Source organism: Suricata suricatta, chromosome 8, assembly GCF_006229205.1.
Source record: "Suricata suricatta isolate VVHF042 chromosome 8, meerkat_22Aug2017_6uvM2_HiC, whole genome shotgun sequence".
In the NCBI taxonomy this organism is placed as follows: Eukaryota; Metazoa; Chordata; class Mammalia; order Carnivora; family Herpestidae; genus Suricata; species Suricata suricatta.
In genome coordinates, this window is record NC_043707.1 from 47913772 (window position 1) to 47928333 (window position 14562).

Sequence of the window (14562 nt, forward strand, 5' to 3'; positions counted from 1 at the left end):
GGCGGGAGCACGAGCCGAGGCGAGCTCGCCGGAGCCGGTGAGTCGGGAGCTCGAGCCCCGTGGGGCCCGGGCGCGGCGCGCGGCTGCAGCGTCTCCCGGGAGTCGCGACAGCAGGAATGGCGTGTCGCGCCCTGGCGGCGGGAGCCGCGGGAGGATAGGCGGCCGGCCGGCCCGATATTTACTTGCCGCACCAGCACCGTGCGGCCGCGCTCGCCAGCCGCAACCGGGCTTCTTTGTCCGGATGCCGACGTCTGGAGGGTCCTGGGAGGCTGGGAGCACCGGGTCGTCCTCGGTCCGGGGGGGAGGGGCTGGGGGGCAATGCGAAGCCTCGAGAGGATGCGGAGTGGGGGTGGGGAGATCCTGCAGGGACGGTGGCTCCGCAGACACCACCCCTCCTTGTCCCCCGGACCCTGACCCCGGTGGCGCTGGGCCTAAGGGTAAGCGAGGGTCGCCCCTGCGGTTCCGCACCAACCGCGCGGGAAGGGGAGGAAGGGGCCGCGAGAGGCGGGAATTTCATCTCCACGCGCGTCTCCGGGGACCAGAACCGGGGACTGGAACGGCGGTTCCCGGAGCAGGTGCAGGTGGGGTGAGCTCTCCTCAGGCCGCAGCTTTCAGGGCCCTGTTTTCAGTTGAGGTTAAAGGTCCAAGCTCTTGATAGGTCCTAGGTTAGGAGCAGGGTCGATAAGGGACAGAGGAGTAGACGGAGGATGGTGGGCCGGGGGAGGACTGTGTGTGTCAGGGGATTGTGCCCAGCCTTGGGCGCATCTCAGCCCGGTGTGGGTTGTAGGGGGCGCTGCGCTGCGCTAGCGCTCTCTCTGGCCCTGGCGGAGTTTGGTCAATGGGTTGATTACTGCAGCAGAAGGGACTGAGGTTAGACATAAAGAGGAACTTTCAGAAGGTAGTACAGTGAGGGATGTTGGAGAGGTAATTCTCCCTCTTTAAGAATCTCCGAATACATGAGGCCCTGCAAGTATTATCAGATTTTGGTCCTCTGATGCCATCACCTACACCTCCCAACTCCCTAAACGCCCCAGATGCACAATTTCCCTCAAGTTAGGGAGTCTCATTCTGCTTGCTTACCCAGTTCCCTTCTATCATTCATTTCCAGTGGGACCCTCAGTGCTGGTCCTGACCCCTCAAAACCCTACAGGGGATAATTCAAGGTGAGAGCACACCTTTCGAGTTCCACCTGGGATAGAGGCTGTACCCCCTCCCCTGTCTGTCCAGAGCAGAAATGCTGCAGAGAGCAGGGGGCAGTGTGTGCTCTGAGGGTGTATGTGTGTGGAACATTCTGATACAGGTGTTCTGGTGTTCCGACTCCACAGGGAAACCTTGTGGTCTGGAATGACAGGTACCTGTGGCCAGGCTGAGAGTGAGAGAAGGTTGAGGAAGGAGAGCAAGCAGGCTCAGATGAATCAGCGTGCTTTCCCTGCAGGCTGCTTGAGAAAGTGAGCTTGACTTGTCAGCCCTGGGGCACTTTAACTTTGGCTGCTGAGTCACAAGCCTCAGGGAGCCCCCCCTGGGGGTGTAGGGGCTGGGCAAGGTAGGGGGCTGAACGGAGGAGGCAGAAGGAGACCCTTGATCGCAGCAAAAGAAAATGGTGGAGAGTGGCTTTGAGTTCTTGAGGCTTAAGTGAACACAAGGTCTGGGGAGCTGCTGTTTGGCTCAGGACCAGGCCCCAAGGTATCCTACCTCCTAGCCTACCCCCTGCATCCCAGAGCCTGCCTGGGTCCAGATTCTACAGTCAGAGAAAAGCTGGATCTTTTTTTCATTTATATTTTCATGAAAAGTGCAAGTGACCAGAGCATCCCTAGTTCTCTTTATCTCTGTATGTTTCCCCCTGCCATCCTCCCACTCTAAGTCTCTAGCTCCTGGGATTTCTAGTAACACTCCGAGATTCAACAGCTGAGATTCGGGCTCTATCTGCTCTCACTTACTGGGACCCCAGTGCTAGGAGCTGCACAGGAAACCTCAATTAGATCTCCTCAACTTTCCTAACTTGGAAACACCTCTACACAGACTGTCCCAGCTAAAAGCAAGTCTCATTTTTCTTGAAAAATCCAAAAGGCAAAGGGTTGACTTTCCTCCTTAACATGTACCCCCACCTTTGCCCCTGCCACAAGTGGACCTTCTTCATGCCATTTGCCTCATGGCGATGAAGGAGTTTGCTTTATAGGCTAAATTGCAGAGTGCTGGGCATGGGAAGGGAGGGTTCTGGTTTTGGGGTTGTAAGCAGAGGTTCGGTGGTGTTCCAAGAAATTCAGGAACCTGCTGGGAGATCCTGAGCTGCCCTGCCCCTGCCAGGCTGGCAGCCGGGAGTGGTTATTCTCTGGCTTACATGTGGCCGTGAGGTGTATGGAATGTTTGTTCATTTCTCTAATGCCTTTGGAGATGTTCTGTGACTCAGCTGCCAGCATTTTAAGTTGGCCTTTTGCAGCACAGATACTGTTTCTCCTGCTTCTGATGGGAGGTTAAATGCATGACATTTCATCAAAACACAAAAGTCCTGTTCCTATAACTAAATAATCAGTTATTCTCTCACTCCTTGCTGGAAGGAAGAAATTCTGCAGATTTTGTCTTCTTTGAGGAAAGGTGCTATGTACGATTTTTGAGCATATACATCCTTGAGCTGATGTTCTGACTTTAGGGTGTGTCTAGAGCTTTAAGATTCTAGAACCAGGGAAAAGTATCTGGGAGTTGTAGAGTGCTTGGATTTACAGTTCTAGAAGTTTTTTTCTACTTCTGACTATGGGAATTTTAAGAGTGGAATGGTGGATTCATTCCCTCCACACTCTGTACAGAAGATGTGCTCTAACTGTTCTGTTCTCTGGCCTCCTTGCCCATAGAGGTGGGGGTATAACATGTGGCTGCAAAAAACTAGATCCAAGACTAAGCCATCTGTATCCAGCCAGGTTCCTTTAGGGCCCGTGTGAGGCTGTCTGGAGTGGGGAAAAAGCAGGGTAAGAGAAAGTCCTGCCCGAGCTAGGCGGTACCCATCTCTGAGCCCTGAAGGACTGAGCCACACTTAGGAATTTTAATCTGAGGGGGCTTTGAAAGTGGGGGTGAATGGGACATCCAGCTTTGGACACTCCAGGTTTATGACACTGTGTCATCTCTCCCTTCTCACTATTGTTGATCTCTTTGTCTTGCCCCCTGTGGACCCAGGCAGACCTCTCCTCTCAGTACTTATAGGTGTAAACAGGAAGGGGGGTGTAGAGGGAAAGAATCCTGCTGGCATTCTGTCTGTCCACACCCCAATCACCCCAGCCTTGATCTCCACATCTCAGAGGGGCCACGAGCCCTGACCGATCAGGCAGGAAGGTACAGTTACCATCTGCCAAAATAATCATACTGATAATTGCTAAATTAATGCTGATGCTCTGTTAGCTTTAGCACTCCACATTAGTCTCCGATTTATCTCTGAATCCCCTAATGATGGTGAAAGCGGGTGCCCAGTCATAAAGCTTGTGAGGCCATAATTAGCCCGGCATTGTCTCTCCTCATCACAGCTTTTTCAGGAGCAGTAATTCCTTCTCTGTTTGGACTCTGCTAATTATCCCCATCGGTACTTCGGCCTGGATCTCTGAAAGAAGGAATGGAAGCAAAGGTTCTCTGCTCCCCTTCCCCTAACCCTGAATTTTAATTACACCAGGCTCTCCTAATAAAGTTACAAGCCATGGAAGAGTTTATTATTAATAGACTACATCTCTAAGCTTTAGAATAGAATGGCTCCTGTTCACCAAATACACACACACACACACACACACACACACACACACACACTGTCAGGTGTTTCTTTGCTACATCTCTGGATGAGGTGTTTCCTGTGCGTGGTGGGTTAGCTCTAGTGTCTATACTTTCTAGGGAACATGGAAGAGATGGGGGATGAGGAGGTTGGTCATAATCCTAGGCTCATGGTTGGTACCCAGCGTGCAGAGGATAAGGCCAAATAGTAGAGGATGCTTCCCACACTCCCCTGGTTATAACAAAGAAGTGCCTGACCCCCAGCTCCCCTGCCCAGATTTCCACTCAACCTCCAGTCCCCTGAGGTTGACTGGCTCAGAAGCTTGGACTTTGGTACCAGAAAGTACCGGGTTTTAAATCCCAGGTCTTCTGCTTAATGTGATGTGTCCTTGACTAAGTTACTTAGTTAACACCTCCAAACGTAGTTCATTTATCTTTGGGAGTTGCATGCTAATTTCTTAGGGAGGCTGACCACGTAGAAATAAATAACAAGTAACATTGCCAGTATTAATATTAATTGTTCTGCCCAGAGTCTTTTTGGTTCCCAGACTTGACACTATTCTTCCCAGTCACTTGGGCCTCTACATTTCTTGCTGTCTGATCTCTGGGTTGTGTTTGTCTCTGTTTCTGTGTCTAAATGAAAGCTCCTTAGTCCAGGCAGCCCCTGCTCTGTACGGGCTGGCCCTGACACCAGACCGGTTCTGAGGGTCTACCAGCAGCCCTGGGCTCTGAAGCCAGCTTTCTCCAGCTTTGGGGGAAGCAGAGAAAAGGGTCCTTTCTCTTCACTTCCCTCCCCAGTTTATCCTTTCAATTACAATCTGTTAGCAAAAATGCCTGCCACTGTTACAAAATGGATTCTGGTGACATGGAAACCCATTAGAAAAATGGGAACAACAGCAGTGATAAGAGCTGCTGCTGAATCCTAACATTATGGAGGGGGGGGCGAGGGGGCGCCAGGGCTCTGTCTTTGGAGACAGAAGTGTCAGTGTGGAGAGATAAGCAAGCCCTGGGTTGCTAATTAATAACCCAGCAATTTCCAGGGAGAGAGGGAGGCCATGAGCCATTACCCCTGCCAGAGAGTCTCACTTAAGGTGACAAGCAGTTCCTGACCTCATAGACTTCAGGGAGATTTTAACTTCTCTGTAGAGAAGAGGTGCTTGAGGTCTCTCAGATGCTTTGCCCTGTGGTCTGGTGTCCTCCTTCCCTGTCTCCATGGGCCCAGCTTTGGGTCCATTCTGCATGAAGACTACTATTTGCCACCAAAAAAAAAAAAAAAAAAAAAAGAAAGAAAGAAAAAGAAAGAAATCAAAACATGAAATAAAATAGCAGTTTACATTTGGGGAGTATTTATCATATACCAAGAGCTAAGCTCAAAGTCTTAGTTGATTTAATATTCATAATAACTCTGTAAAGTAGGAATAATTAGAATCTCCATCAAATAAAAGATGAAAACAAAGTTTGGAGAAAGTTAAATAACTTGCTCAAGGTCACATGATTAGAAACGTGTATGGATGTGCTCTGTGGTCATCCTCGTGCTGGCAGTCCCCTGAGCTATCTGCCCAGTGTCTGAGCCCTCAGGGACGTTCACTTCCCTGCCAGGGTTAGAAGCCACATGCCCTTGCTCAATGCCAGGTCACCAGGTGTGTTTCCAAAGCTTAGTTCCACAGCTCTTTTTTCTCCCAGAGGCTGCTGGGTTATCCAGTATGATTTTCCAAACCAGGTGCCCATGGGATACTGGGCTCATCTGACACCTGAATAAAGATGTTTCACACCTAATGTTGAGTAATGGACCGGACTTATGTTTCCAAATTTCCAAGAAAACTTTGCCAAAGCATAGCATGTTCTTGCAATTGTTGATTTTTCTTCCATGATTTTCTGTTTTACTCCTTTGGAGCTCATGCCTGTGGACAGTAACAATGAAACTGGACAAGTAGCAAGCAAATGAGTATTGACAGGAAAACTTGGAGATGTGAGATCTTTAACATAGTACATATTATGTCTTGAGATCTAGCTATATATGAAATATTTATATTCTTTCTGCTAGTGAGATGGTTCCTAGTTTGTAAGGATAAAGTTACAGTGATCTCTATTAGTGTTCATGGCTTGAGGAACTTGGCTCATGCATTTCTGCCAACGAAACTTTTCCAAACTAGGCGATACTCAAAACTAGACTGGGCAGAATTAGGTGATTCTAATAGAAACAGCTAATACTTATTATATTTTTTACTACCTTCTAGGCACTGCCCTCAGCACTTTTGATCTCTCTTTTTTTAATGTCTATTTACTTTTAGAGAGAGAGAGACAAAGTGTGAGTAAGGGAGGGGGCAGAGAGAGCGGGCGACACAGAATCTGACGCAGGCTTCAGGCTCTGAGCTGTCAGCACGTCGCTGGGCTCGAACCCACAAACCGTGAGATCATGACCTGAGCCAAAGTCGGACAATGCTTACTGATTGAGCCACCCAGATGCCCCTGATCTCTTTTAAACTTCACAATGACCCTATTATTATACCCATATGACAGAAAAGGAAACTGAGGCTTCATTGAGAGATTAAGTGGCTTGGTTTAAAGCCAGTGGAGATGGACTTTGAATGAGCCCAGTCTGACCCCAGGGCAGTGATTCCCTCCAGGCTAAAGAGGAAATAAAGAAGCAAGGGGAGAGAGAGGAAGAATACAAAGATTTAGGAAGTACTCTCATTTTCAGTGCTCTGGTAAGGGCTTTCTGCCTTCCTGGAGGGTTGCCTCTCTCTTGTGAAGCTAGGGCCTGACTGCACTATGAAATATGAAGAACACTGGATCAGGACTCAGAAGGCGACCATTTCGCCATCAAAATTCTATCTGCCTCACAGTGTTGAGGTTCAAACAAGATGAGTGGGGAAAAGGCTTTGAAGGCTACGAGTGCACCTGTGACTTGCTGGGGGGCAACATGTCCTGGTGGCCTGGCCCCAGCGGGCCGGGGTAGGAAGGCACACATCAATGCTGGTCTGGGCCTTGGCACAGCCCTCAGACCATACAGGAGACTATGCTTCCCAGCCTCAGCGGGCCTTTAACCAGGCTATGTGGACTGGCTGAGTTCAAGGCCACATACAGAGATTTTACAGGGGCCAAGTCCTGTTCAGTCAGCCCCTGCCCTGGCTTAATTCTGCTCTTATCAGCCTTGCTAACCACCTCGTATCCCCAGTGAGGGTGAATCCACTTAGCAACAGGACCCAGTTCTTGCAGTCCTGCCGGTGAGGTGTCCTGGAAGGAGATTCTCCAGGCAGAGGGTGGCCTTACATAACCAGTATTGAGCGCCGGATGCTGATTCCCAATAATCCATACTTCTGCCTGCCCTAATCACGGCTCAGAGCCAACGGCAGCAGGGGGTCACGTGCACAAGTATTCAAAATAGCAACCACACCGAGGAAAAACTGATTCCCTCGGCCCACTCCCTTCCCCCACCTCTCTTTTCATTTATGAATTCAGTTGTGTTTTTTTTTTTTTGTCAGGCTGAACATTTAAATGCACTCTATGCTCTCTGGATTCCCCCATTTCTCCCCCTTTCTCATTAAAATTCTAATTATTACCAGAGCAAGTAAGATGTAGGATCAAAGGAAAGCAAAGCCCTAGAAATACCTTTTTGTTTTAAGGTGACTCATATTGTAGAGAATGCAGCCAGAACAGCTCTAACGGAGAACAGATGTGGAGGGGTCTAGAGACTTGGAATAAGGACCTGTGGTAGATCTGTGGTAGTTTTCCTGGTGAACCCAGGGGGCATAAGGGCCTAAAGAAACAGTTTCCAAACCATTTAGATAACGAACTCATAACAGCACAAATGATTTGATTTAATGACTCCAATGTATACATGTTCCCATGTTAGTTACATACATGTCTGGGCTATAGCTCCGTTCTGCCGCTTCCTAGCTGTGTGACCCTGCGCGGTCTAATTAACCCTCTGTGCCTCCCTTTCTTCATCTGCAAAACGAGAGCAACAATCACACCTATTCCCCTGGAGAGGGTTCAGTGAGCAAATACCTAGAAAGCACTCCGCACCTTGCACATAGTAATGTTCAAAAACAAATCCAATAATAAAGTGCTATCATTTCTATTCCGATCAACCTGTATATCGCAAGTGTGATTTATTGTTTTTAAGATAATAAATAAATATTAAAACAACCTGATATTTTTTTTTTCTCTTGTGCCCCCGTAACTCACGCACACACACCAGAGACCTTTGCGTTAGAAGTTAACATAGAATCAGCTTTCTGGATCCCTGCAGTCTCTGTGTGGAGGGCTAAGCCCAGCTCCTGGTCCAGCTTAGTAAATGCTGGTTGAGAAATCATTATACCCTTTTATGTGCCATTCATTCTTTCACTCACTCATTCATTCTCATGTGCCAGTTTTTGTGTTAGGGCACGAGTCAGGCAAATACAAGAACACAGAGTTACAATGGCCTACAGTTGAATCAGGGACAGACAGGTTGGGACAGTGGAAAGAGCCCCAGGCTGGGCGCTGGACATCTGGACCCTGGTCCAGGCTACATGTCTGAACTGTGAACCCAGATGAGTCCCTTCTCTGGACCACTGCTCCTGTCTGCAAAAGCCCAGCCTGGCCCTAGTGTTTCTAGGGTCATGTCTCACCTTAAATCCTGAGATTGCTAGGGGACTGGGCCAGGATAACCCAGAGGCTGCAAACGCACCAGCCCTCGGGGGACATGCAGGTAAGGACACAGCCCTCCAAGGGCAGTGCCATTGCCACCAGCCAGGAGCACAGGTCCAGTGACGGAGCCAGCTAGCCTCCGCCAGGGTTCCCAGAAATTTGGTGTGATCGTGATGGCAGTGGAATTGCTCAGCTTTTTAATTGTCACTTGAGCCCTGCAAGGCTCCAGGCTCTGAGCGAGCTGTCAGCACATAGCCTGACCTGACGCTCAAACCCATGAACTGTGGGATCATGACCTGAGCTAAAGCCAGACGTTTAACTGACTGAGCCACCCAGGCGTCCCCCCTAAGGGTCATTCCTAAAGGTGGGGTGAGAGATCTGCTTACTCGTTTCTTGTAGAGCGAGGCATTGCCCATAGCTCTCCTGGGTCCGATGGGCATCCTTCTGGAAGCAGGAGTGCGCTGGGGGCGATGCAATGAGTGTCTGCCTTGGGACCAACCAGGACATTCAAAATTACTGGTTTTACAGGGGCGCCTGGATGGCTCAGTCAGTTGAACATTGACTCTTGATTGCGGCTCAGGGCATGAGCTCACGGTTTGTCTCACTTTCTCTCTCTCTTTCTCTCTCTTTCTCTCTCTCTCTCTCTCTCTCTCTCTCTCTCTCTCTCTCAAAGTAAATAGATCACCTTAAACAAATTACCAGTTTTACAGCAGAGCTCTCAAACAGCTACGGGATGGGAAAAGAGAGCTACAGGAAACATTTGTATGTAGCTTTGAAATACACCATGTGGGTCAAATTCCAACTTAATCCAAGTAGTTATTGAGCCTACTGTTTGCATAGTTGAGCTTACAGAAGGAACAGGAGACCCACTTCCTGCCTTGAGGAGGTTATGTCGGATCTCATTCGCTTCAAGTCAGCTCATGACTGCTGAGCTCCTGCCCCGGGCTCGGTGGGGGTAGGGGAAGGGAAGAGATTGAGTTGGCCGAGCCTCTGGTCCCCAAGGCCGCACAGCCTGTTGAGAAAGAGAGCTATATACAAAAAATGACTCCGCCATAAGTCTGGCCATAGTCACAGCTCTAATAGAAATTCAAACAGCATCCAAATGTGAACGCTTCACGAATTTGCACATTTGCTTAGGCTGCTATTTAAATTGCTTTCCCTTCCCCGTGCACATGCCAACAGGCAGTGGGGGGGGCAGCCCAGGTGCTCCCCAAGCTGGCGGTGGGGGAGGGGGCCGTGCTGGGGGGAGCCAGGCTGCAGGTTCGGCACGAAGTGGACTGCGGAGCGTCACCCCGAAAACCACCTCTCCTCCAGCTGGCAGCTTTCTCATGACCATTCTTTTCTCTTCTTCCGTCTTTGTCCCCTCTGTGTGCCCCCTTCTCCAACACCCCTTCCTGCTTCTCCCCCGCCTCTGTCTGTCTCTGTCCCTCCCCGCCCTGGCTCATGCCGAGCGCAGGCACCTCTGTCAGCCTCCTCGCAGTGGTAGTTATTGTGTGTGGCGTGGCCCTGGTGGCAGTTTTTCTCTTTCTCTTTTGGAAGCTGTGCTGGACGCCCTGGAGGAACAAGGAGGCCTCCAGTCCCGCTTCTGCTAACCCTCCCCCGGAGGCCCCCCAGAGCCCCCGCTCCAGAGGCAACATGGCCGACAAGCTGAAGGACACCAACAGCCTGGGCTTCCTAGAGGCGGCCGTGAAGATCAGCCACACGTCCCCAGACATCCCGGCCGAGGTGCAGATGTCGGTCAAGGAGCACATCATGCGTCACACGCGGCTGCAGCGACAGACCACGGAGCCTGCATCCTCTACCAGGTGAGGGTGGACGTCTCCCTCCCCTAACCCCCATGCCTCCACATTCTCGTGTCCAATACCTTGATGAGATTCCAGCCTGTGAGGGGCAGACACCAGGCATGAGAACACATGTACTTGGGCTGGAGACTATCGCAGAGGATGTGCTCCGCGGTGGGTAACCAGCTAGGGGGTGGGCACCAGGAAAGGCTGCAGGAAAGGGGAACCTTTGAGGCGGGGGGTGCCGTGCTCTGTGGTGTGCACGGCTGGGAGGCGCTGGTGCTTGGAGGGAAGACAAGATTGCAGGCACGGGGAAGAGAATATGCAAAGGCCCGGAGGCATAAAAGTTCGTGGTGTGTCTAAGGATATGCCAGCAAAGCCTCACGGAGTCTGCGGTGCATGGGAGAGGAGACAAGAGGTTCCGAACACTTTGAGAATGAAGATTCCTCTGTAACCCTCAGCAGAGTCCCATGTAAGAGAGCAGTTGGTACATGGCATTCTTTAACTGAAAACAAAACAAAACAAAAACAAAAACAGAACAAAAAAACACCACCACCACATAAAGACCAACACCCATTCTAGATTCAGAAACACCGTTAAGAGAAGTGGTGCCTGCAGGTATGAGGCTCTGTGTGGATTCAAACCTAGGGCTCTGGTGGGTCCTTGGGTCCCTGCAGTATCTCCCCAGGATCCCAGGGGACCAGCCAAAGGGAAGGAGACCTGGTCTTCTGATGGGAGTCTAGGAATGCAAGTGCTGGGGGTCACATTTTCAGAGTTTATCATATGACCTTGCTGACCTTTCTTAAGCCTCACTTTTCCCGACTATAAAATAGGACTAATGACCCATAAGGTTGCTGTGAGGAGCCGATGAAAGAAATCATGTGATCATGAGAGCTAACGACAGGTGGCTTATTAACACACCTGGTTTTGTTCTAGGTACTTGTTACATGTATTAATCCGGTCCATGCTCACAGCAGTCTTGTGCAACTGCTGCGTTTATTACCCTCATTTTATAGCACAGAGGAGTTAAACGACTTGACCAAGGTCACATGGCTAGACTGTGGCAGAGCCAATCTATGCCGCAGGCTCCAAGGACCAATAAACCTTAATGACAGTGGCAGTGGTGGTGGTGGTGATGATGATGACAGAACAGACACATCCAGGGTAAGAAAGGATGGTCTTTCTCCTACGGGATCTCATGGTTTCAGAGAGGGACCAGAGTTGCATCCACTAGGAAAGAAACCTAGAAAGCAGGTAGCAGGGCAAACAAAGAAAAGAAAATGGCAGCAAAAGGAAGCACGTTTTGAGCTTACTATATACCAGGCCCCATTCCAAGTACTCTACACATGCTGAGACTTGTGACGCTCACCGCCACCTGTGCGCAAAGTGTGTGCAGAGGGAAAGAGGGTTGACAAGCAGGAGGAAAAGGGCCTCCCCACCCCCCACAAAGGGTAGGGTGAGCCAGGGCTCCCAGGAGGTGTCGGCTTCTGTGCCCCTCCCCCCAGCCCTGACCAGGCCATCTCTGTCCCCCACCCCACCCCCCTCCAGGCACACGTCCTTCAAGCGCCACCTGCCACGGCAGATGCACGTCTCCAGCGTGGATTACGGCAACGAGCTGCCACCGGCGGCGGAGCAGCCCACCAGCATTGGCCGAATCAAGCCCGAACTCTACAAGCAGAAGTCAGTGGATGGGGATGATGCCAAGTCTGAGGCCGCCAAAAGCTGCGGGAAAATCAACTTCAGCCTGCGCTATGACTACGAGAGCGAGACCCTGATCGTGCGCATCCTGAAGGCCTTTGACCTCCCCGCCAAGGACTTTTGTGGCAGCTCTGACCCCTACGTCAAGATCTACCTCCTGCCTGATCGCAAGTGCAAGCTGCAGACGCGGGTGCACCGCAAGACCCTGAACCCCACCTTTGACGAGAATTTCCACTTCCCCGTGCCGTACGAGGAGCTGGCCGACCGCAAGCTGCATCTCAGTGTCTTTGACTTCGACCGCTTCTCCCGCCATGACATGATTGGAGAGGTCATCCTGGACAACCTCTTTGAGGCCTCCGACCTGTCCCGGGAAACCTCCATCTGGAAGGACATCCAGTACGCCACAAGTGTGAGTACAGCCTTGCCTCTGGGCTTCCGGAAGATTCCTAGTGCTGGGTTGAGTGGGGCATGTGCCCATCCTCCTCACCCCTAGAAACAGGCAGGCCTTTGCCCTTCAGGGTGTGAAGAGGGTGTCTGGAAACTGCCCAGTGGCCCAGCCCACCCTGGGGAAGTCCTTGCACTCTGTCCTGGGTGGGGGCAGCTGGGCTCCCATGTGGGCTGGCAGGGAAGACAATTCCTGTCCATTGCTTCTGGAGTGGTTCCCTCCACGTGCTGGGCCTTAAGTCCACCACCTATAGTGTTATCTCTCTCTTTGATCATGGGTAAGGATCGGGCCAGGTCTCTAGACTGAATCGGTTGGCAACATCTGCCAAGGGCCTCCATGTGTGCTAGAAGCCTGGAAAAGGCAATCAAGAACCGGGCATAGTAATCAGGATGAATGGCATTACATTGCAGCAACAAATAATCCTAGGATTTGGTAGCTGAAAGCAACCAAGTCTTAGCTCTTGTCCATGTTACATGCACTCTGCAGCTTGGCTGGGCTGCAGCTTCCCCTTGAGACCCAGAGGCCCAGGCTGACAGAGGCTGTGTTAGGACGTGTGCTCCCATTGGTACCACATAAGGAGAAAGGATGTGGCAAACCATGCACAATTACTTAAAGCTCCAGTGGCAGAGTGAGACGGGTGACTTCTACTCACATTCCATTAGCCAAAGCAAGACTTGGGAGGGCAGGGCAAAGAAGTCCTACTGTGTGCCCAGAAGAGCTCAGTGATCAGCACTAGTGACTGCCACATAGCCCCTGCTGTCAGACATTGCCTGCCTAGGCCACACAGAGAGATGGGGAGACCAGCCTGGAAGGGAACCTGACTGAGTCCACACAGAGGACAGGGGTTGCTTGGCTGTTTATAGTCAACTGCACTTAACCAGGGAAGGTTCAAGGAACGGAGGTTTTCAGAGGGAGGCCACGTATGGTCCAGAGAATGAAGAGGGCATATCCAGAGCCCTTTGGCCCATGCAGTGTGGATCCCGCAGGTGTGGGTGCCTCTCTCTAAGCCCATCCAGGCAGCTGAGAGTCACACTGGGCATCCCCACCAGATACCAATGACCTCACGTCTGGGTCTTGAGTGCTAGCTGGTTGAGTGTCTCCCAGGATATTTCTCGCACTGTTTCTCTGGGGCGGAGATGACCTCACTCGATCTGCAGACTCTCCCTTTGCACAGCCAATCCTCAATATCTCTGTGTTGAATTTAAGAGGAGAGAGGCCAGGAAATGCCGCCCTGTTCTGATGGGAAAATTGTAAGGAAGTTGATTTGTCCAGAGCTCAGTGGGCTCCGTTTTTTCCCTAAGGAAGGTCTCTGAGACCCCCATTCTCCCAGCTGGTGCCGACTTTGACCAGTTCAGTCTGATGCCCCAGGGCGTCCCCAATGTCTGCTTGCATGAAATCCCCAAGAGCCACACCAGCCGACGGGGCGGGCAGACGGGACGGGCTGGAACAGCAGCTGTGGGCCAGGAGCCCAAGAGCCCTGCTCTATAAATCACTATGAAGTTTACATCTGGTGCAGCTCTTCCCTTCTGGTCTTGTTGGGCAGCAGCTTCATTATGGTGACTGCACACAGGTAGAGAGCAGCAGCTTGGTCCTTCCCTCGCTGAAGTGCAGGCCCAGAGGGTCCGAAAGAGGGAGGAATGAGGGCCTGCGGGCAGAGAAGCAACAGCTCCACTCTGCCTCTGAGGAGCCTCCCTTTTCTCACCAGGGTCCTGCCATCCCTCTCTTGAACTTGAGCTCCAGGCATGATGGAAGTCCCAGGCCTCGAATGGAGAGTCCTTGCTTAGCCCACCCCTCATAACTTCCTTGATGCTACAACTCTGTGGCTGTCCTTGCCCCTCCCCCCCACCCCCTCCCCCAGCCCCGCTTTAGAAAACAGCAGATCATCCAAAAGGTGGTGGACAGATCGTCACCATCCTCATCATCCTCAGTTAGTGCTATTCCAGTCCCCCTCCCTCTCCTAAGCAGAACACTGTTCCAGGCACTGGGGCATGAGTGTGACTGCAATAGAAGGCAGCCTCTTGGACCCACGCAGAAATGTATAATCTAATTACAGAGATAAAAGACATCCATGCAGCAGTTAGTAACTCTAAGTAGCAAAGAGTGTATTCTGTTGTTGGAATTGAGAGTTAGGACCGCCCAGGAATATTTCCCGGATGAGGAGGAATGAAGATGGGTAGGGAGGGGCAGTATATCTAGTTTGATGGAAGAAGGGCACGCGTTCTAAGCCAGGAGCACAGGGAGGCCGGGCCTGGAAGTTTC

At 51.2% G+C, this 14562-nt stretch overlaps 1 protein-coding gene across 3 annotated transcripts in view; it reads left to right on the forward strand.

Annotated features, from left to right (window-relative positions):
• The window catches only part of SYT6 (synaptotagmin 6), a 59522-nt gene that overhangs the window by 1197 nt on the left and 43763 nt on the right, over window positions 1-14562 (forward strand). For all 3 annotated transcript variants that reach the window (XR_003912509.1, XM_029949737.1, XM_029949739.1), the window contains exons 2-3: window positions 9836-10184; window positions 11709-12267. Coding sequence is in view for 2 of the 3 variants with exons in the window: in XM_029949737.1 (XP_029805597.1) it covers window positions 9836-10184; window positions 11709-12267 (908 nt within the window). In the remaining variant the exon portion in view is untranslated. The remainder of the gene's footprint in view (window positions 1-9835; window positions 10185-11708; window positions 12268-14562) is intronic.